The 21,429-nt window shown below is 40.5% G+C and overlaps 1 protein-coding gene across 6 annotated transcripts in view; it reads right to left on the minus strand.

Annotated features, from left to right (window-relative positions):
• The window catches only part of ARID1B (AT-rich interaction domain 1B), a 339,132-nt gene that overhangs the window by 66,891 nt on the left and 250,812 nt on the right, over positions 1 to 21,429 (minus strand). For 4 of the 6 annotated variants that reach the window (XM_076333800.1, XM_076333799.1, XM_076333798.1 and 1 more), the window contains exons 6-7: positions 18,684 to 18,773; positions 2,319 to 2,498 (exon numbers count right to left, since the gene is read on the minus strand). In XM_076333800.1, coding sequence (XP_076189915.1) covers positions 2,319 to 2,498; positions 18,684 to 18,773 — 270 coding nt within the window. The remainder of the gene's footprint in view (positions 1 to 2,318; positions 2,499 to 18,683; positions 18,774 to 21,429) is intronic. The other 2 variants (XM_076333801.1, XM_076333797.1) reach the window with 1 other exon arrangement.

The following is a 21,429-nucleotide window of genomic DNA, read 5'->3' on the forward strand; positions in this document are numbered from 1 at the left end:
ACTGGGGGCTAATTCCTCCAACCCAAACTTACTGGTGTAGTCTTTACTATGGTGCGCAATTCCACTGCAGAGAAAGGACACTAGCCTTGAGCAACCATTTTCAGGGCAGCACATAGTGAAATCTAGCATTCAAACTAAAAGCTTAATGTCACAGAATGCTTTGACGCATATATAAAAATACAAGTAGTCCTGTCAAACTCAGCCTATGCTTAACAATATTCTGGAGGAAGGCCTACGTGAACAAAACACAGAAAGCAAATAAAATCCTTGAGAATTATTTTAGATTAATAATTTAAGAACTTGGTTGCAACCCAGGTAATTTTTAATATATTTGTTATTTTGGCAATAAAAGGCAAATGGGGTAACATTATTACATATTCATCATTGCTGGCACATAGTTGTGCTTTGTAAGAGGATATGTTAAGAGTTGCAATTACAGATTACTTTCATTAAAAATGAAAAATGCTATTAAAAACTTAAGTCCAGGTAAATACATGACTTTGAAATATCACCATCTTCACCCCTGGATTTTATTAATGGTCACATTAGCCTGGTGAAAACTGGTATTCTTCTGCTCTAATTGTTACCTGTAGAGCTGAAAGTCTGCAGGGCCCTAATTTTATGATGACCAGTGCACAGGATCACCGGTACTCTCCAAGAGCTGGCAGAAGAACACGCTTTTCATCCATCACGCTATTCACCAGACCCTTCTGAAATGGCCTGTTAATGACAATGATGCTCATTTTCTTGCTGCCCCTCAAGTTCACTTTTTAATAGCTGTTTCTTCCTGACCGCGACCCATAAAATCATTACATAGGCACTTTCATCTACAGAGGGAGGAAAAGAACTGCTGAACTCAAGCAAAAAAGAAAGTAGTATTCGGCGTGTTACTTAAATGCATTGATTTAGTACGAAAACCTTTCCATTCAATCAGTGTGGATAGCTAATGTTTTACTGCACTTGACACCCACTATTCCCATGGTTCGGAATCTCAGCAGCAGCAGTACAGCTGGAAGTCAGGATAGCACATCATAAATCCACTGGATTTTTACCAGTTAAGCTAGTTGCTCACTGTGCAGATAAAAATAAGCACTTGGACAGCATTTTATGGCCACAAAATGCTTTCCAAATAAAAGGAAAGCACCAGTCAACTGGAGTTAGGTAATTAATCTTCACACGTGGCTATAAGGCACTACTAGCCCCATTTTACAGTTAAGGAAAGTGAAGCAGAAAAATGAATCTACTTGCTTAAGTTGAAAGATGGTGTAAAAGGCAGAGCCAAAATTAGAAACTGGAAATCTTGGCTTGTAGCCCTGTGCTCAGAACACTACAACAAACGCTACCCAGAGATGAACCAGAAAGGAACACTGCACAGGGCAGCAAGGCTGCCTGCAAACAAACATCAGAACTAGTTCTCAGAAAGTCCGGAGACTAAAATAACCATCTTTGCTAGCACAGGCAAGCCATCGAGCCCTTACAGAATTTCCCATCGGTGGCTCCAGTCCTTTTTGAGGATTTTAAGTAAGAAAGCAACAGTAGGAAGTGCTGAAATAGAAAAGCTTCTTTATGTACCTCTAAAGAAAATACTGCCCCTTATATATTCTGTGGCTTGACTTCATCTTCATTAAACCCCTGAACAGATGCATACTTTATAAAGGTTATCCATTAAAGGCAAAACAATAGGCAAGTTCAAGGTTGTCCGGGGCAGAAATTCTATTTTTGTTTTGGTCCTCCAACAATTCTGTCAAGCAAGCAAAATAAAAGGAACTGTCTCTCTCAGTCTGAAGTGTTAGTTAAGATTCACAAACCGTATGCATTAGAGCTCAATATTATATTCCCACAGTAACCACCGTATTATTATGCTTGTTAGAAGACTTTAAGCCTCACAGTCACCACACAATTTCAGACTGGCCTTGGGATTTCATCTAAGAAAAGAAGTCCTATTTTGGGATCGGTGTTCTGACCCTTATTCCATGCTTGGTCAAACGCAGCCTCGTCACAGAGGTAACATGCTTGGGCTCCTAAACAATGGCCCTGGCAATGCAACAGATTCATCATTTCCTTGCCTGATTTAAGGTCACTATTTTTATACAGAGAAAGGTGCTAATAACAGAAGCAGCTTCTTCCACAAGGTGCAGCTCCACCTCTGGATGACAGTTTTGTTTGTTTAGGTTTTTTTTTAGGGAGGGTGTTGTGTGTGTGGTTTTGTTTTTTGGTTTTTTTTAAGAAATCACATACCTACCTACATACACGACACATATATATTTTATAAATATATATATTAAAATTATCATATGTATTACCAGCAAGCATTTTACCTTGTGGTCCATACTGGCTCATCTGAGGCCCATAAGTACCACTTGAATTACTCTGCTGAAAGCTACCGATTCCAGGATGCACTTGGCCTCCAGGTGAGGGGTGTGGTGACATGGAAGGTCCAGTTTGCTGAGGTCCATACTGTGACATTTGGGGGTTCCTCTGTATGCCTGCCATAAAACCTAAAGGGAAAAAAGCGCCAAAGCAAAAATTAATATTCAGGTAACTGTTCTTTATTTAAGAAATCTTTGACCTTAAAAAAACCAACCCTCTTTAGTTATTTTCAGACTAAAGATACCCAGAAAACTGCCACTATTCATACGAACAGAAGCAAACGCATCTCCAAGTCAGCAAAGCTGTCTCAACAATCAAAACTTGTACACAAGGCTCAAAAACTTCTACTTGTAAAAGAAAGACAGGGCAGTCCTGCTTAGCTACAAATGGCTGTTGATTTTAAAATTAAAACAATCTTTAGGAAAAAAAATTAAAGGCAATTATCAGCATTACCTAGTAAGTAGTAGGGAATTTGCCTGATGACTTACAGTGGGAGTATCATAACTTCCAAAATTATATGTTGCTACCAAAATGCATAACTTCAGCATATAGAAATCCACTGTAAATACTCCTATTGCCCACAAACTCTCCAGAGCTAAAATTTCCCTTTATGTGAAGACCAGTCATACCAGCCAGAAAAAAAAGTCGTTTTGGTATGTATTTGTGCTCTAGGTCCTTCTTCTGGTCTGTCCCCAGCACACCTGTGGTGCATTCTCTCCTTTTTCCCCTTTGCAAATGCATTAATGAATTCCAATTTCATTTAAGGTTCAAAAGCTGCAGCAAGAGACCTAGTGAAATGCTATAAAATCTAGAAGCTTCATATAAAGGAACAGAACTAAGCCTATTACATGGGAGACGGAGAGGGTTTTGTGGTGGGGTTTTTCAAGTTTTCATGAACTGGGAAAAATCCTGCAATCTTGCCCATGAAATGTCTCTGCAGGGATGCTGGTTTTCTAACATTTTACCCTGAAAGGTTTCAGTGCTGCTTTCAATGCTGAAGAGGATGCGCTGAAGAGACGGCAAGGTGTTTTTCCTATTTCTGGAGGAAATCTGCTTTCTTTTCTGTTCTGCTTGCATATTAAATTTCATCTTCACGTTACTCTGTGAGGCAAAACACGAGCATACTGAAGGACAGCGTTTGCTCTGCTGCCACCGGCGGCCCGTGAGGCCGCTGGTGGCTCACCCACGGCCGGTGAGGCGGGAGGCACGGCGCACTGCTGCCCAGTGGGCAAACATGCACAAGCAAGTCTGCATTTCGGCCCATCCTGCAACTAGTTCAGGCATCCGCGCTTTGAGGCTGCGGAGAGCTGAAGTGTTATTTATGAAAGGTGCCCGTTTCCTCTCCCCTCCATTAATTTTAGTGGCGTGCGTGGGGGGAGGTGTGAAGTTGAAAGCCAAGAGACACCTCGCCTGGCAGCACTAATTACACCTTACCTTAGAGGAAAGGTAAGTGCAAACCCCCCTGACAGTGAGTGGACAAGTGGAAGCTGTTGAAGGGAAGATCAGAAAAAGAAAAAAAGAGAAAAGGGGAGAGAGAGGCAAAGACAAGTTGTGAAGACAGACAGAAACGGGTGACAGGAGCAGGGAGTGGTGGCAGAAGGATGACCCTCCCAAAGGGCCGGGGTGTCCTCCCTCTCGTTAGCATCAAACATCACAGACCGAAGGCTCAATGCCTGATTAATGAAGAGAGGTAATTTTTTCTGAGCCACATATAGACACGTGATCAAACTCATAACTGAAAACATTGAGGTGCTACGGCTCCCACGACTTGGTGGATCAGGGGTCTCTCTGTGGGGACCACAGCTCCAACAAACACGTCTTGAACTCAAAAGAGTAAGTTTCTCATCCTAGCACTGCTGTTACTGACACAGTAGGTGACAGTGGGTGAATGACCTTCTCGCCTTTCTGCAGGTCGGCCTCCCCATTTGTACACTGGTGACAAAGCGTGGTATGAAAGGGGACAGTATCTCCGATGTAGAAGTGAAAGGTGGTATGTACTTTACCAGAGATCAGGCTTTGAGTCCAAACACACGTAAACAGTTCTTGAGCCCTCCACAAACCTTTGCTATATAGCATACTTATCCATCCACTAAAACCCTGTCAGAGAGACAAGCTCAATGCTGCAGGTCATAAGGAGAAAAACCAGGAGCTGAGATGATCTTGCACCCCTTTGTGCCCAGTTCTTTTGTGTTACGAACAGCTCAACCCGTAACATGCTAACTGCAAGATTTGGCGGAATATGCACAGAGTTTTCCTAATCTTTGTGCAAGCCCCACGACAAGGGATTTGATCACACCTGAACTGCAAAGTCAGAACCTGGCACCTGCTCTGGAGGAAGCCGGACCACATGCACTGGCATGCAGCGTGGCAAATAACTGAGGGCAAAATGGCGGCTTGGAAACTGGTCTGTACTGGTTGGAAAACTCCACACTTCTGCAAAGGAAAGCTCGTATGACCTTCTCCACTTAGTTTTATTTTGAAACAGATCCCTCGATTTTTTAAATAGTTCCACTCTGCACATGAATTTGTTACAAAGCCTGTGTCTTCTGCTGACAGTGCTGTAACTAATTTAGAAACCTAATACAATCGTATGTCTGTATGAAATAAATGCATGCATTCCCGACACACATACAGCATATATATCACACTCGTACGACCCATTTAAATGAGAAATTTTGTACTGGTCACACTAAATTTTTTATTATAAAGATAGTAAAGTTACTCCTGTATCTAGTACAGAAATGAGGGTTTTCTGTTCACCATGGGCCTTTTAATCTATATGAGATAACTTTCCAAACATTGTGCTAGTGGTAAAGGTTTTTCAGCCCAGTTATTATTGTAGGCAGTACTTTTCTTAACACCACAAGGATGGATGACACATTGAAAAGCTATAATTTGTACGGGTTGTAGTGGTTTCCAGTAGTGATGCAGAGGGACTGCTGGTTGTTGAATCTAATGGAGAACATGGACTAAAGACTGATGGAGAACATGGAGAACATCAGTTTTAGCCAGTTCTGCTGTTGTCAGAAGGGCTCCTGAAGGGACTAGAGTAGTAAGTGAAATAAATGTTTCCACTCAAATGACCTCTTCTTCAGGAAACTTCTAATCCATTTCTGATGCTGTGGAGTGGACTGTGTGGCTAAGTGTACAGTCATAAATAAAACACGCCAGGCCCATTCCCTGGCCTGGAGAGTGGTGTGGCACGCTCGTGTCCATCCAGCTAAACCTTCCCACTCAACCCTGGTAGTCTTATCTGTATGACTCCTGTGCGCAGTCCCTTGTGCTGCCTTATCCATGCCCTGGGCTGTGGCTCACGGACTGCTCACAGGCATCACAAACCATGCCATGGGGCACGCCAGTAATTCAACAGCAGAGGTAACTGTGTGATACTACTCAAACTCATGCTCTGGCCTTAGTTTACAGAGATGTTGATTAACACAAGAAGAACGGAACAGTCTCCTTAAGAGCTTTTGACATGAGGCATGAATTTCATAATCCCAGAGGGTGTGAGATCCCTCTCAAAGGAGGTTGGCTTTGCTATCTTCTCTTGAGCACAGACAGGTAAAGAACTAAGAAAAAGGAAGCCTGAAATTCAGGAAGAGCATCTGTGCCATATTATCTTCTATCACTGTCTGTACGGTACATTGAAGCATGGCCTTAGAATAGGACATGCTCCAACTTCCTTCCAGAGAGCAGAGGAGTCATTTCAGCTATAGATGTGACGCAGAGAAGAAGGTAAGATCAGGTCCTTACTGTGATCTAGATTCCTTTACAACAAAGAGGAGTCTATCCTCATCTACCTCTGTGAGAGCCCAGTGAACGTTCAGAGACCAGTGCATGAGTTTGAAGTGTTTCAGATATTTGCAGAAAGCGCAGATGTCTTTGAGAGAAAAGGGGTTCCTGGTCAAGACGTTAACATTCTTGCATCATAAAGAGAAAACAACATCAACTCTAGAAATCTTATCAGAAATGAAAGGGAACAGCTGGCATACATTCATTTTTCCTTATTTACACATATTTTCCCTAGTGTTCAACTTCATTTTATAACAGATACAAAAAAGAAATAAATTTTCCTTCCAGAAAATTAGATCTAAGATAAAGTTTGCTTTTGTAAAGAGGGAAGTAGGATTACATTAGAGCTGCACTGGAGTAAAGGCGGTGGAGTGATTAAACAGCCAGACTGCATCTGACATGTCAACCTCTGTGACAACAAGGTGGGGTTTTTTGTCTTTTAAATAAACTGCTAGGAAACAGCTATGAGTTAAGACTTTAAAAATTGCGATAGCAACATGCACATCAGTGAACAAATCTACTCTCTTCCCTTAATATTAGTGATAAAAGAGGTACAGATGATGCTTTACTTGCCATCGCAACAAGAGGTTACTTACCGAAAAAACACTTGAGTGGATTTTGGCAAACGAAGCTATTTCAGGAGTGGCTGAATAAAGTGAGCCTGCCAGAAGTATTCTCTTCCTTTTTAGTTATTTTAGTTATACTACATTTACGTACCTAAAGAATGGTTGTCTTTATTAAAAACCAATTTAAAGTTGTAGAGTCATCTTTGCATTTTTTTAGTTCTAAATGAAACAGTAGCATACTATTAAGAATTAGCACACCATAACTATAATAAAATATATTTGCATGTTCAAATAGAACATACATACAAGGTTTAAAAATGGTCAGGTAGCAGCATATTTTTCTTCTTTCTTTTTAGCAAAATACAGAGAAAAAATATACAACAGGTAATGCTTATGATAGAAGTGTTTCTGTTCCTTTGATAAAGGAAAAGACAAAAATGAAGCTTCTGTTGTCCTATACAGTACTAACATCTGGTAATATACATCATATAGCTAATACCATTTATGATGCTTTTGAAAAAACATTTAAAATCTTGTTTTTCCCTTATGCATAGGTATACACAAAACAGATAAACAACAGTAAATTACTAAAGCTTCATGAAATTATGCATTAAGGTTGTCTTAATTACATTTGTACACTGACCAATACAAAATCATCTGTTGAATACTATCTCCTTAGCACTAACCATGAAAAACACCCATCGAATGTGCTGGGTGTTGCTGTAAAATCTGAAATGGATTCCTTCGATATTTTAAAGTCTTGGCTTGAATATGAAAAAATCTTTCCAGGAAAGCAGGAGCTCAAACACAAAGGAAGTGACTGCAAAGTAACAAGTTATTGCTTATGCTGATGGACAGCAACTGTCTACTGGCACACACTTAACCCATGGTCAATGAGAGGTCTTTTGATTTAGCCAGTAGCGCATTGATTTTCATAAATGAATTAAACCTGAAAACACATGGAACACTTACTCATTTTAAGCTCAGGAAAACTTTGGAGTTTACAGTGATAGCAGATCATCATTAAATTACACATTTGATAAATAAAAAAATGAGGAAAGATACAACTTGCAACGGTACTTTGTAAAAAAGAACGTAAGAAAAAATAGATCAGGCTATTGCTCTTTCTAGAGAAACATGGTTAGTGACAGAGCATGGGACCAAAACAACTGAGGAAGCCCTCTGAGTAAGGGATAAGGAAGTTCCCCTTGTTCAAGGGCAGAGGCTAAAGAAGGAGCTAGACAGGCTTATTACTCTGAAAATAATGGAATGAGAAAAGCAGAAACAGATTGGATGCATTCACTAATCATCAAATAATTAGGGAAAAATAACATAAAATTATCTACTTACAAATCAACTAAAAAAATTAAATATGTGAAAAGAGGTATGTTCCGCTACCTATAAAGGAAAAACTTGTGTGTGGGGGGAATCACACAAATTTCCAATGCTTGGTATGTTAGTAAGGCACTGGCCAGTACCCTTGAGAAAAAAGAGCAAATGTTTGCACACCCATGACACAGTTTTTGACAGACTTTCCTTTCTCAGACAGCCGTTTGGGTTGCATTCACTGTCTCAGGATTTTCACCAGAGAATACAACAGAACTGAGACGGATCTAAAGCGGCGACTCCCAAATGTAGCTCGTCCATAGGTAAACAATACAGACAGAAATGGCAGGGTAACGCTAAACAAACGAAAAACAATATTCTGTGCAGTGGATATAATAAAATTTGGCAACCTGTTAGCACGACAGGGTGCTCAGGAAGATCACAGCTAGACTGAAACTCTCCCTAGCCCACCTGTCTCAGATGGCAAGGACAGTTCAGGAAGTCTTTGGACTGGTGAACCATGTCTGGGTTTTTGCCCAGCTAAACATGTCCCCCAGTCAGCACCTCAGAGCGCTGCGAGGAAACATCCAACAGAACAAGATTCACACATTAATGAAGTGTTTTAGTAATTGAAAGAGTTCGTTACTCTCACATAAGCCTGAGATACCAGGACCATAAATATGCAACCAGGTTGTCTGCACAGACTGCAGATGGTACTGGAACAAACATCTTCAAATGGTGTGGTCAAACCTGGAGATGAGCGGCTTACAGACTGTAGGAGCTAAGAAAATACTGTTGTGCCATTGCTCATGGACAGCCAGCACTACCTGGCCACAGACTGCTTCCTGTCAGTGGCAAAGAATGGCGCGGTGCCTCCTAAGGTGCTACCTTTAGGTATACATTAAAAAGGACACAGTGAGAGAAATTTAGATACTGGAAAAAAATCTAAGCAGCCAAAAATTTTATGCAAGTTTAAACAAATCACAGCAATGAAGAAACTGGGGAAGGTTTGACCCATGTACCAGAATACAACCCAAGTAAATCAAGTGAAACCATGTGGATGGCATAAGAAAACTGGCCTCTAGAGCAAGCAGGCACAAGATTTATTTACATTCAAGATAATGTACTTTCCTCAGCTCTTATTCTCACTTTCCAGAAGCCAGCCTTACTAAAATATGCCCAGCTGGACTGGTGACAGCACATATGAAACGTACATTTGTCATAAATGGAACATCCGACTTAGTAACGTACACTACAGCGTGATGGGTTGGTGAGCATGAGTAGATCGGCTTGCAGTGTAAACCTCATTTAGATGATGCAAATACTAATTCTTAATACGCCTGTCCAGTTAACAGGCTGGTAAAAAACCATATAAATCAAATAAATAAAACACCTTCACAAACAGATGGCAAACAAGATTCTGATCCATATTTAGCACAGCTAAGTTACAGCACTGCACCAATACAGTATCTTTGGATGGCTCTGGTATGAACCTGTTAGATGTGTCCCAAGCAGCAGCACTGACATGGGTAATACTTAGGTATTGAATACACCAGATCTCTGCTAATATCCCTGGTACTGAGTGAATGCTTCTGCTGACAAGCAACTTGGGCAACTGAAGGGTAGCAACATAAAATGTACTGAGACTACTGACATAGGAGAAATTAAAAGGCTTATTCTTTAGCCTCTAACAAGAAGGCTAATAATCTTCTTGATAATAAGTTTTTTACTCATATAACAGCTAAAAAAAGATTTTTAAATCCTTATTCCTTTCTCCAATCACAATTTATTTTTCAAAAAAGTCCCAAAGAGCTTTTAGGAGAAAGTTCTTTATTGTTTCCCCATTAACCATGAAAAAAAATTTCTACATTGAGCTCTTTCTTCAGCCCACATAAAACCTTGTTGTCTTCTCCAAGTCCATCAGGTGCCACTAAAAACATCCAAAGTTCTCTGGGCCAGAGTAACAGTGACATGGTTCCCCTTTGGTACCTGGACATTTTCACGTTGGCATCTGCTAATATCTGCAGAACGACCACCACATTTCTTCACACCCATTCAACAAAGGATGTTTCTTTGCTTATGTGAAACAGCAGTTATGGAAAACATCACCTTAGCAAAATTTGGGCTTCCTGCAAAGATCACTGTGGTATTTCTCCTTTTCACAAAAGGATCAATGTTCTGTTTAAGAAAAAGCGCTGGACTGGATTTTTTTTTTTTTTTGAAAGTATTTTCTTATTATGCTTTAATATCTATCTTACAGTCTCCTCACTGTTTATTTGTCTGACTGCTTCTCTTCACAATGAGAATAGCTTTGGGGAAGATGGAAACTAATGACCTAGCCAAGGGTTTAACCCAGACCCCCTAGTGTTTTACCAGCTGTGCTATTAGGTTAACTGGCTGAATCTCCTCTGCTTCTCTCTCTGATATTACAAAACCCGGTCTATGTATAGCATGCAATAATGTTTAAATTTTTCCCACCCCTAAACCTCCCTCTGCTTCTGCCTAGCCTTGAAATTCATATAATCTATCATTGATAAATTAGAATCTGGGGAAGGATCAGACAGATTACCCAGATGGTAGCTGGGGAAGAAATATCCAACCTTTCCTAATGCAAACCTTGCATAATGGTCTCTGGCGTAAATTTTAAGTGCTATACTGAGGGCAGAAAAGGAAAGACATTTGTGGAGATGTTGATGCACTGACAGAACAAAAAACCATTGCTCATCCACTATCTTGCACATAATTTGTTACTGTAACATGCCTTACGCAAGATGCTTTTACTATGGTGCTTGGAAAATTAGGGTAACGGTGAACTGCAGTACAAAAGCACCCCACCCAGCCCTCCCAATTGCCCCCGAAGCAAATCCTCAATTTCAGTAGGTGCTGGAATTAATCTGAGCAACAACAAGAAAAACCTGAGGAACCCACCTGCTTTATACAATCAACATTTGTCTAAGTTTCCCTAATAACATGCATACTTATGAAAATCACGGAGGACAGCAATGAAGGAACGGCATTTTTCAACGTGTAATGTTGTCGTGGTTTAACCTCTAAAATTAACTCTATCCCAGCCGAAACCAGGACAAATGTGCAAGGCCTGCAGGCTTAATGGTCTAAATTTCAGGTTTGAAAAATTTATCCTCCCTGGAGACTCCTGTTCAAAGTTTCCATGGATCAACTCAGATCTTCCTTTTCATGAAGTAAACATATTGAATACCATGAGATATATATGGATTTTGTGGACAAGACTAAAATACACAAGATGTGTCTTTTCTGTCTTGCACACACATAAAATAAATGATAATATTTTTTCAAAAATACAAAATCCATGTGTTGTCCTCAGTCCCAAAACGCCTTCATCTCGGTCTTATTTTACCATGAGTTATGATTTGACTGATTCTTCCCTTCCTTGATTTGCAGCTGTTCCCTGACGAGTGTTTATTCTACAGCCTTTTGGGATCCTTGGGGATGGAAAGAACTCCAGTGTTAGCTATTAATATATACATTATATAGATTTCAGCTCACTGCCCTATATATTAACTTTAAAAGACATAAAGGGTCTTAGATCAGAAGTTCTTTATTTTTACAGAAGCTTCATAAAAAGGTTAACTTAGGTACTGAGGGAGCAGAGTGTCCTGGAAACAATAGTGCTGTTGAACAGGCAGGCCACAGGCGGCTCCCAGTTTATAGGCCACGATGGGAAGCTGTCCCAGGGACAGGGATCATACCCGGTAACTTTGCATTGACTGTCAGTTTGTCAAGTTCCTCATCAGTGACTGCTTGCGGCTTATCTCGCTCCCTGAGCCCAGAGGCAGGGAATCTGACGGCTGCCTAATGAAGTCACTGGAAACTTTTCTATTGAGAAGTCTCTCTGCTGGCAACTATATAAACTCTCTCAGAATAATTCAATTCTGCTCCCTAATCTCAAAAAGAGAATCCCCAATTTAGTTTAAAAAATGAAATAAAGATTCATCCCCAAGTATAACAAGATTTAACATCAGTAAGAAGAAAGCAATGACCAGCTGCTAGTATACAAGATTTACTTGGGAGACCTGACTCTGGGTTTTGATTGTACAAATACTATTATCTACTTCAAATCCTACTTCTGCAGTTTTGCTCTCTCCCACCGTGGCTTATCACATGTAAATCATATGCTTTCCTCCTCTGGCTCTTCTTGCAGATGGCCAATACTGCTGTATATTTAGTGCAGGCCACAACTAATCAGATCAACCTAAAGCCGAGACTGGCCGGTATATGTTTGAAACCCAAGTGCAGTCTGAAACCAGTATCCTGAAATGGCAACTGATTTCTGTAAGAATTAACCTGGTTTGGCAGAGTAACGTAATTTCTAATACTTTCGGGCAAGAAAAGCAGGTCTTCCTGCAATGCTTGAGACACAAACAGACACAAAACTATTCACTCCCACAGCTCAAGACTGAAAACCAGTAACCTTTTATCCTGAAGGTCTTGATTACTAATCAAAGTAGACATATTGCTACATGATGTAGTGCAATACAAACAGGTAGAAAAATGGGGGCCTTGGGTGCTATTGCAATTAAAATAGCAAAGAAAAATAGTGTGCGTACATTTAAAAAACCTGCTCATCAGACCAACACTGCACTTCAGTGCACTACACTTCCACTTTTACAATCAAATTAAAAATACAGTGGTAAAAAACAATGATGGCCTGATCCTTTTTAAAGACTGTTGATAAATTTAATGCTCACTAAATTGAGAAACTAACATAACTTTTTGAGTCACCAAAGAAGTTCAGTGCACGGTTCTACTGCATGGCTCTGCCTTCACATACAGATCAGCTCTGTATGCTCCTATGCATCAGGTTACTATTTCATCACGTGACTCGAGATGAGAGAGAGATGTTTTACAGAGCTAGCCTTGCAATGAAATAACTCCTTGTAAAGACGTGTGACGGTTTCAATTAAAACCTGCTTTTCCTCCTTACGTGACGCACTTTTCTGGCTGTTGAGGGCACAACTCCCCTAACCCCAGTTTTCTAGGCATGAAGATTTCCTCCCAGCCTGGCACGCTGTTCCTGCATACCAGCTGGAGCTCAGCTCCTCCGCACTGACCCACTTGGAGAATGCTATGTGCAGAAGAGGCACTCAAACATACCTGTGGCTTTGCACTCAGTGCATGTCTCAAGCATCTTTTTTTAAGAGCCTGAAACACTTCAGTCTACATCAAGTAAACTTATTACCAAGTCTGATTTAACCTTAAGTGGTGTCATCGTTAACATGGCAAGCAGAAGAATTTTAATGACAAGAATCATTTTATTCTCTAGCTCCTCAGTGCTCCGAATAGATCCCAAATCCCCAAATGAGAGCAAAAAACGTATTCTCAGGGAAAAAGTCTCTTCAAGATCTAAAAGCAAACTACAGTATCTTTTCTGTTGCAGTAAGGATTCTTTGATCTATTTTCTTCCTTCTGGTTTCTTTTTTAAGAAGAAAATAGATTTCAGGGAAAAGAATCTCTATCATCAAATATCAGTATTAAGCCATAAATCTGATCAGGAATTGTAGGTGCAAAACACCAGATTGGTATTCTGTGTCTTCCGCACAAGCAAAAACATTTATATTTTGTTAGAAGAAAATACATGACAGTGGAATTTATGTGATGACTGTTGACAAATAAGCATGCCCAGAAAACAGTTAAAGGGAAGGAAAACACCTATATGAAATCTAATGGGCAAATTAGGAAATTGTAGTTACAGGAATTCAGTTGCTACTTAGTGTTTATAAGGGAAACACAAAGAGAACATCAAAATGCCTGATCACATCCCATCTGTTACTACCTCTTGCTGGATAACATCTTGGCTGCCAAAAAAGCTATTTAAATTTACTACATTGCAGCTACTGATAAATATCACTTCTGTGAAGATTTAATACTAAATAAGGACTAGATCTGAGGATAAAGCTCACAAGCAGTTGTGTCAAAAAGATCCAAATTTTGCTTAGTATAACACCTGTACTCCCACAAGCCTGCAGTTTCTTACTCCCCATCCCTGTCTGTGATATGTTTTTAACAGATCATACAACTGTATAACAATCCTCAAAAGCTGGATCGTGTCAACAACGGAAAGAAATAAAGCTAGAATGGAAAGAATGACATAAAAAAAGAAAAGGTACTAGGAGGAGGTGACGGAGAAGAGGAACGCTACTATTCAACAATTTTGGAGGTGCTTACTCCGGGCACTTTCCACATAGATCTGACAGGCACAGAATGGTGCCATGAAACTGCCTCCAGCAATAGAATACATTTTCCAGTACATCACAGCAGCTGCAACGGCATCAATTCTGCTTGCAATCCATGTCCAAACAGAAAAGTTCTCAGTGGTCCTATTTCAGCATATCTCAAGGACTAATTAAATCCTCATTACTATCTTCTAATTATTCCAGCGCTCTGGGATTTCACTGAGCAAGTCCCCAGTGGTGCATTAGATGAAAAGGGTTAAATAACCTGTGTTGATTTTGAGACTCCAGATCTGTTTCAGACCTTTAGCATATCATCAGCATTATCATGAATATTTAACTACGTACCGCTGTGAAAATTATAAGGGGAAAACAATTAAAGATTTTTTAAAAATTAATTCTGACCCATATACATTTGCACTAATAAATAAGGCTTCTTTAAGTATCCCCATTATGGGAGCGCTTGCTAGAGTAATAACGTGAAGTCATTAACTGTTTCCATTAAATTCAATGGTTTTCAGGAGCTCCCAATTCACTGTTTAAATATAAGACACAAACCTGACATGTGCATATCCAACTGGAGAAGCATGAAAAATACTACGTAAGTTTTCTAAGCTTCTTCAAAATTAGGTAAGGAACCATTCATTTCTGCAGGGGTAAAAGTGCCTATTTCAACATTATTGTGACACATATTCTCCTATTAGTTTTGCACAGGTGAATATTCATACACGCAGACGGACATCTGTTAGGTTACAAAAGTAAGAGTGGGAGTATAAGCTAATGGCCAGGATGGAAGGCTTCTTTTTCACGCTGCAGCTTCAGGAAACTGATTTAGGGGGTCAATTTGGATATTCTGCGTTTCTATTTAATCCATACAAATAACTTCTAACCCACTGAGCAGTTTTGGCTACTAAGCACATCCTCAAAGTGCGGCTTCCAAAACCCAAACAGATGAGATAAGTAGGTACAGCTGAATATAGGGAACTCAAGCGGCTGTGTACCTCAATATTTGCCAAATGGTTACGACACCTGTGGTATCACCGCTGCCCTACCTCTGGGGGCTGATGCACGTAAAGTTTATAAAAACCTCTGCCTTCAATAAACACGAAAAATCAAAACCCTACTTTTGATCATAGTAACGGAAAATCTGGAGTAGCTGTATCAGAAACAAAGAGCAAAACATGCATCCCCTTTCCCCCCAAAAGCATAGCAAGTTTCAATAACTAGCTTAATTAGACTACATTTTCATGTGGTATCCCCAAGTAACGGTAATTGCTGGGATTCAGCAGCGGTTAAATGCACGTGTAGGTGAGCAGGCATGGCTACTCCTGCTTCTCCAAGAGACTTCTGACCCCAGTCCTGCACAGCCTGCTCCCTCTGTCTCCAGAGCTCACCGGCTCTGACGGTCCATTAAGGTATATGGGACTTACTTCAAGTCTTAGTACTTTCAAAGACATGTGAGCTGAGACATAGGTTATGCACATAAAAGTACATGCAATTTCTTATTGCCTAGGTAGAGAACACGTGTTGGTAGAACTGAAAAAGTTTCATTGACTGGGCATCAATCAATAGTGGCCGGTTACTGATTCTGGGACAGTAACAGAAGTGGGCTGCCTAGAATAGCACGCTCCATTTATGCTGAGCCAGGTCCAAATGTCCTACAGATTGAGCAGGACAGGAAAAAATTTCACGTTAGTTTTACAAAGTAAGCATTTTTATGCTTATTACAAAAAGTATGAAATAAGCTATATAAAAAGCAAGCTGAGAGCACAGAAAATCCAATCGCCCAAGAAATTCCTATATTACTGTACATACGTACCTACGTTACCACTCCCCTCCTTCCACACACAGAACGTACATGTAAAAATATGCTCATTGCTTCATGCTGCACTGTATGACAGGGGATGTATAGCCTTAGGCAGGCAAACATAAAAATCCCAGCTGGGTGCTGAGTAACCATGGAAAGTAGGGTAAAATATAATCAAACACTTTCATAATAGAATAAATACATGTAAACTTAATGGTTCAAGGCAGTGCTTTAGCATCCAGAAGTGCTACAGCTCAGACTCCACCTGTCAATCAAACTTCACAGTATCTGGAAAATTACATTTTTTTCAAGCATTGAGAGCAGAGGATTCTGCTCAAGAAACGATTAGTCGCCTTTTGTTCATTCAATTCTCTCCCTAAACAAGGAAAGAAATGTTATACACAGTGCTAAAACAAACAACGTTACCTTATCTTATGGAGGGTCTCTGTTTTTTTTGTTTTAATTTTCTTTTTTTTCTTTTCTTTTTTTTTGGGAGAAAGTGTATCAGTAAGCCAAGAGTTCAAATTACTGTAACAGATGCCTATGGATCAGGTGTCCTTAGCAGCAATAATTTTCTACTCAGGTTTTTATCAGTAAATGACAAGCACCTTCCCTTTTGAGTCCCCATCACTCCCCCTCCTTCCTTTCTTCAAGTTCAGTGGAAACCAGTTCAAGCAAGGAAAGGAATCAACTAATGTAACAGCCTTTTTAAAAGGTGAAGTTTTCCATTTCAAAGGAGCCTCTAATCAATGTCAGGGCGCAAAAGGGAACGCACGCATGTTTATGCGCATATAGCACAGACTTTATAGAAGCTTTGGGGAACATGTTCTGCAAAATCAATATGACCTAGCTAGTTACAAATTTCGTATCTGCTGCATGAAACAAATGGACTTCTCGTACAAGCTGGGTCACAAGGATCATACATATTACACCGGATTTTGCATATGAAGAGTGCAAAAATTGCAACATTCCCAAATACATTTTCTCTAAGAAGATACCCATAATTCTCACCCCCCCGCACAGAGGAAGAACCAGACTAAATCAATCTGTAAATTTTATTACTCTCACTGTTATTTACTTGTTTGACTTCCCAGTTATGGCAGCTGTCTTCTCTGTTTTACTTTTGAATACTCCTCTGTCTCCCCCTACCATACAATGACCCCCAGTTTTGTTCTACAGCAGCAGTGGAGAGGTTCGAGCCTTCCAGCTCTGTCAGACCTGCCTAACTCGTCCCCCAAAGCCAGGTGAGGAACACACACTGCAGAAGTAATTATTGCTGGGCAGTGTAACATTCTGTGCCAAGACACAGTCATGCCAGGAAATGCACACATCTTTCTGAGATGCTTGGGTCTTCAAAGCCTCAATCTGATCCATTCCCACTGCCTTGTGACATTCTATCCCACAAAACATCATATATTTGTATTGGGTAGCGAGGCTATTCTTTTTTCACCAAGCATATACATTATTCTAAAAATTTTTTAAGGGGAAAATAAGTCCCTGCACTAACAACTGTGTATAAAGAACGACCTGAAAAGGAAACAAAACAAACGAGCTGAGTGTGGAATTGTGTGTTTCATGTTCTCATTAATCAGCATTCCTGGAGGAGGGGACATCCAACACAGAAAAATAGCAAAAATTAAGACTCTCTCCCCTTCTTTGTGAGTCCTCTTAGTTCCTCCTGGATGCTATCCCAGAAATTTGTCATTCTGTGAGTTCAACTTGTTTCGCTGTGAGAAAACTTCTAGTATTTATGGTATCCCCATATGGTGCTACTTGGAGTATTTCTGGTAGCAAGACATTTTAGGAGGGGCATTTCATAAATAACTCCATGTTTATCACAGTTATCATGTGTCTGTTTTGCAAGCTTGTCGCTGGCACATGTTAACCACTGCATGGACAGCATGCCCTGTTTACAGCAGTTGATCGTATGGCCACGCAACAAAGCTGTGACAACTACCTTTCATGAGCTCGGGAGGAAGGAGGTGAAAAGAAAAGGGCTTAAAGTTTATAAATGGTAACATTAAGAAAGAAGAAATGCTCTGTTTATTTTTGTGAGCACTTGCTAGGAAGCACCCTTTTACAACAGTGCTGTTGCCTGCAAGGTTTTCCCTTGCAAGGTTTCCAAATCTTTGAACCATTTGACCTAAATAGTTGATTTCCCTTTATATTTAAAGATATTTTTATTTCTAGAACTGGTTAGAGGACTAGCTATCATGTCCATGCAAAGACATCAGAGATGAGAATTTTAAGAACAGCAGCAAAACTGCAGTGCTTGTAGCTAGCACTATTTCTATACAACTTAATTCCAAGATAGACAACGAAAAGTTGAATTCTCTAGGATATGAATCAAGTATTTACAGCAAACTGCCTTTATACTCTGGGCATTCACTGTATTTTGAGAAAGCCTTCTTTCCAATTATATTTTGGTAAAACCTGCTATTCAATTGCTCTTTCTGCAGAGAAGGAAACCCCCTGAGCCTTTTACAATGAGGACTGTCATTATTTTCCCTAGGAAAAGAAAAGAAATACCAGGAAGTCTCACATTGCTAATGTGCGACTTAAAATGAAGGCTGCATTTGGCACCAACTAAAAAAGCCCCAACACCTAACAAACCTCGGTCCTGTGGCATTGGTGACTGGCTCAAGGCAGGGTGGGAGCTGGATTCTGACTGGCTGCCAGGAGGCTGCGGTGGCATCTGACTGCCTGTAACACACAGAGAAAAAAGGGAAAATAGACTTGCTTTTAACATTGCAATGCACAAAACCAAGCCTGCTGCATTTTTCAACCACTCAACATCAAAGAAAGTACCAGCTGTATAAGGTAAAGACAGAGCTCAACAGGTCTAGCTTTTTTCATTTTTTTTTCCCTACTTTTTCCTCTTTTTTTTTTTTTGAAACCCACGGAGGAAACATGCATAAACATATTTAGCAACAGGCATGGCAAAATGTTCAATTTCGTATTGAGCGAGTTCCCAACCTCACCGACATGATCCAATTTATAGCTGCAAATCTCCTGACATGTATTTCTGTTAGAGAGTTTAACAAAACCCAAGTCTGCTGAACAATAGGGCTCATCCTGCCGAGCTTAAACTGGCCTCCAGCCAGGCAGACATGGACTGCTGCCAGCAATATTACCAATGAAAAATTCAGTCAATACAAAAATGACTAACAACAACAGTTTAAAAAGTATTTCAATGAATCAGTGGTTTTAATATTATTTGAACGTCCATGTAGAATATGGGAATAAAGAATAATATGTAGGTGCATGTGGTGAAAGTGAAGCACGTTTGAAAGAGATCAGACAGAAAAGGGGTATTTTATTACTCAAATAAAAGCAAAGGGAAGATATTTGCTTATTAAAATATCCATCCAGAACAGACAGACCCATTTTCATGAGTATATCCACTGCTGTCTACCCACCCAAAGAAGAACAGCACTCACGGTGCTGTCTGTGAGGCTCAGGACATGAAATGTTCCCTTTCAATATTACTGGATAGTAAAGCAGGTGCTTATCACACTGATGCAAGTCAGTCCTCTGGGTCACCATTCAACCCCGCGTCAAGCAGGGAGGTCCACGCTACCACCCTCCCACTGCACAACACCCAACGGCCTTGTGCCTAACAGCCAACCTGCCACAGCCTGAGCAGGAGTAAGAATGAGACTTGGACGTCTCCTGGGACTCAACTCCGCTGCTGGTCTGAGACACGCCTGCTCTTGACAGCCCAAGCGGCTTGAAGACCACCTCAGGTAAGGCAGCAAATACATACTTTGAGCATTTAGACACTGTAGTGACGAGCACGGTATAAATAGCAGCAGACAGATTTATACCCCTCATCCTCAGAAACTGCTCAGATTGGTTTCCGTTTGAAAGAAATGGAAAGAATAAAAACACAGGCAATAGATTTGTGCCTGCTGAGACTCATTTCCTCCTACTCAGCAGCCGCCCCTCCGCAGTGGCGGGAGCAAGAATCCCGTGGCCGGTCCTGGCGCTGGGAGCCGGGCTGACGGGGGGGGCAGCAGGGGCTGCTCTTTCTTTAGAGCGATGAAGGGTCCCCAGGCTGGACATAAACACAGGAAAGCAAACGTGTCTGCTCTGCCCCGTGTCCACTTCCCAGCCTCAAAGCAACTGGCTCTCAGCACCGACTCAAAAGAAAGGCGAGATTGATAAAGAACAAAAAGAAAATCCATAAAACGTGGAGTGCAACCACTGCCTAACTATTCAGATGAGGTGCATTTGCACTAAAAAACATGACAGTCAACATTACCGGGAGCAGCTGTGACAACTGTCTCAGAGATGCAAATGCTGGACTAGAGGCAGAATTGCTCCTCCAAAAGACCAAACATGCCACTCAGCGCCCGAGGCTTTGGGATGCACGGCCCATTCACGAACTCTAAGGCATATGACAATAATATTCTGGTTTATGTTTTGATGTCAGTCAAGAGCAGGCTGCGGAGACGGTAAGTGCCTGCATTATAATGAATGCTTTCTGCTTGACAGGAAGGATTCAGTGACTCAAGACTGTAAACAAACAGCAATTCCATGTTAACACGGGGCACTGCCACTTCCACTGTGTATGCCCGAGGCACCGCTATCAGACAGAATACTTCAAGTAGATCCAAACCATCTAAGATTTTTACAAATACTTAAAAAAAAAAAAAATAAAGGCAGGGGTAGTCCTGACTGCACCACACAGCTCCCAGTGGGATCCCCCTTTAGGTGGAGGCTTGGCAAACTTTGAGAGACATTAATAGTGCATCAAAGATCCATGCTAGGCAACATATTTTGAATACATTTATACATGGTCTTTAATTTTTTTACATTAATAATAACTTCAGTTATCTGGCAGAAGCCTTATCCTGTGCAGGCAAATGTGCAAGCACGGACCGGGAAAGTCAAAGCCTAGAACAGTGTGTAGGACATATTACAAAGAAATCATTTTCATCTGCACCCTTAGGGAATATGGACTCAGGAGTTTTGCAAATTCACAGAAATTATCAGCATCTGCAAACATTAGTGCTATTTTATTAGTTCACTTTTTTAAGTTTACTTCTGATTTTTTTCTGTATTAAATAAAGACTTTAAAGCAAAATATTTGTTTCACAAAGGAAAACAATTTTGTAAACAAGACCAACTCTACACATATTCTAACAAGTAACGAACTCGCAACAGAAGTGGCCATTATGCTAATTATCAGTGGGTGCTACAAATTATCCAGGTGTTGGACATGAAAGTATCGCACCAAAATACTTTCAGTTGAACTGCCATTTTATCCTTAGAAGTGATCTGACAGGTAAAAGGAGGTTAAGCACCCAAATACCTTTGAAGACTTAAACTGAACTCTCAATTTGGGTATCTAACT

The sequence above is a fragment of the Aptenodytes patagonicus genome, chromosome 3, assembly GCF_965638725.1.
Source record: "Aptenodytes patagonicus chromosome 3, bAptPat1.pri.cur, whole genome shotgun sequence".
In the NCBI taxonomy this organism is placed as follows: domain Eukaryota; kingdom Metazoa; phylum Chordata; class Aves; order Sphenisciformes; family Spheniscidae; genus Aptenodytes; species Aptenodytes patagonicus.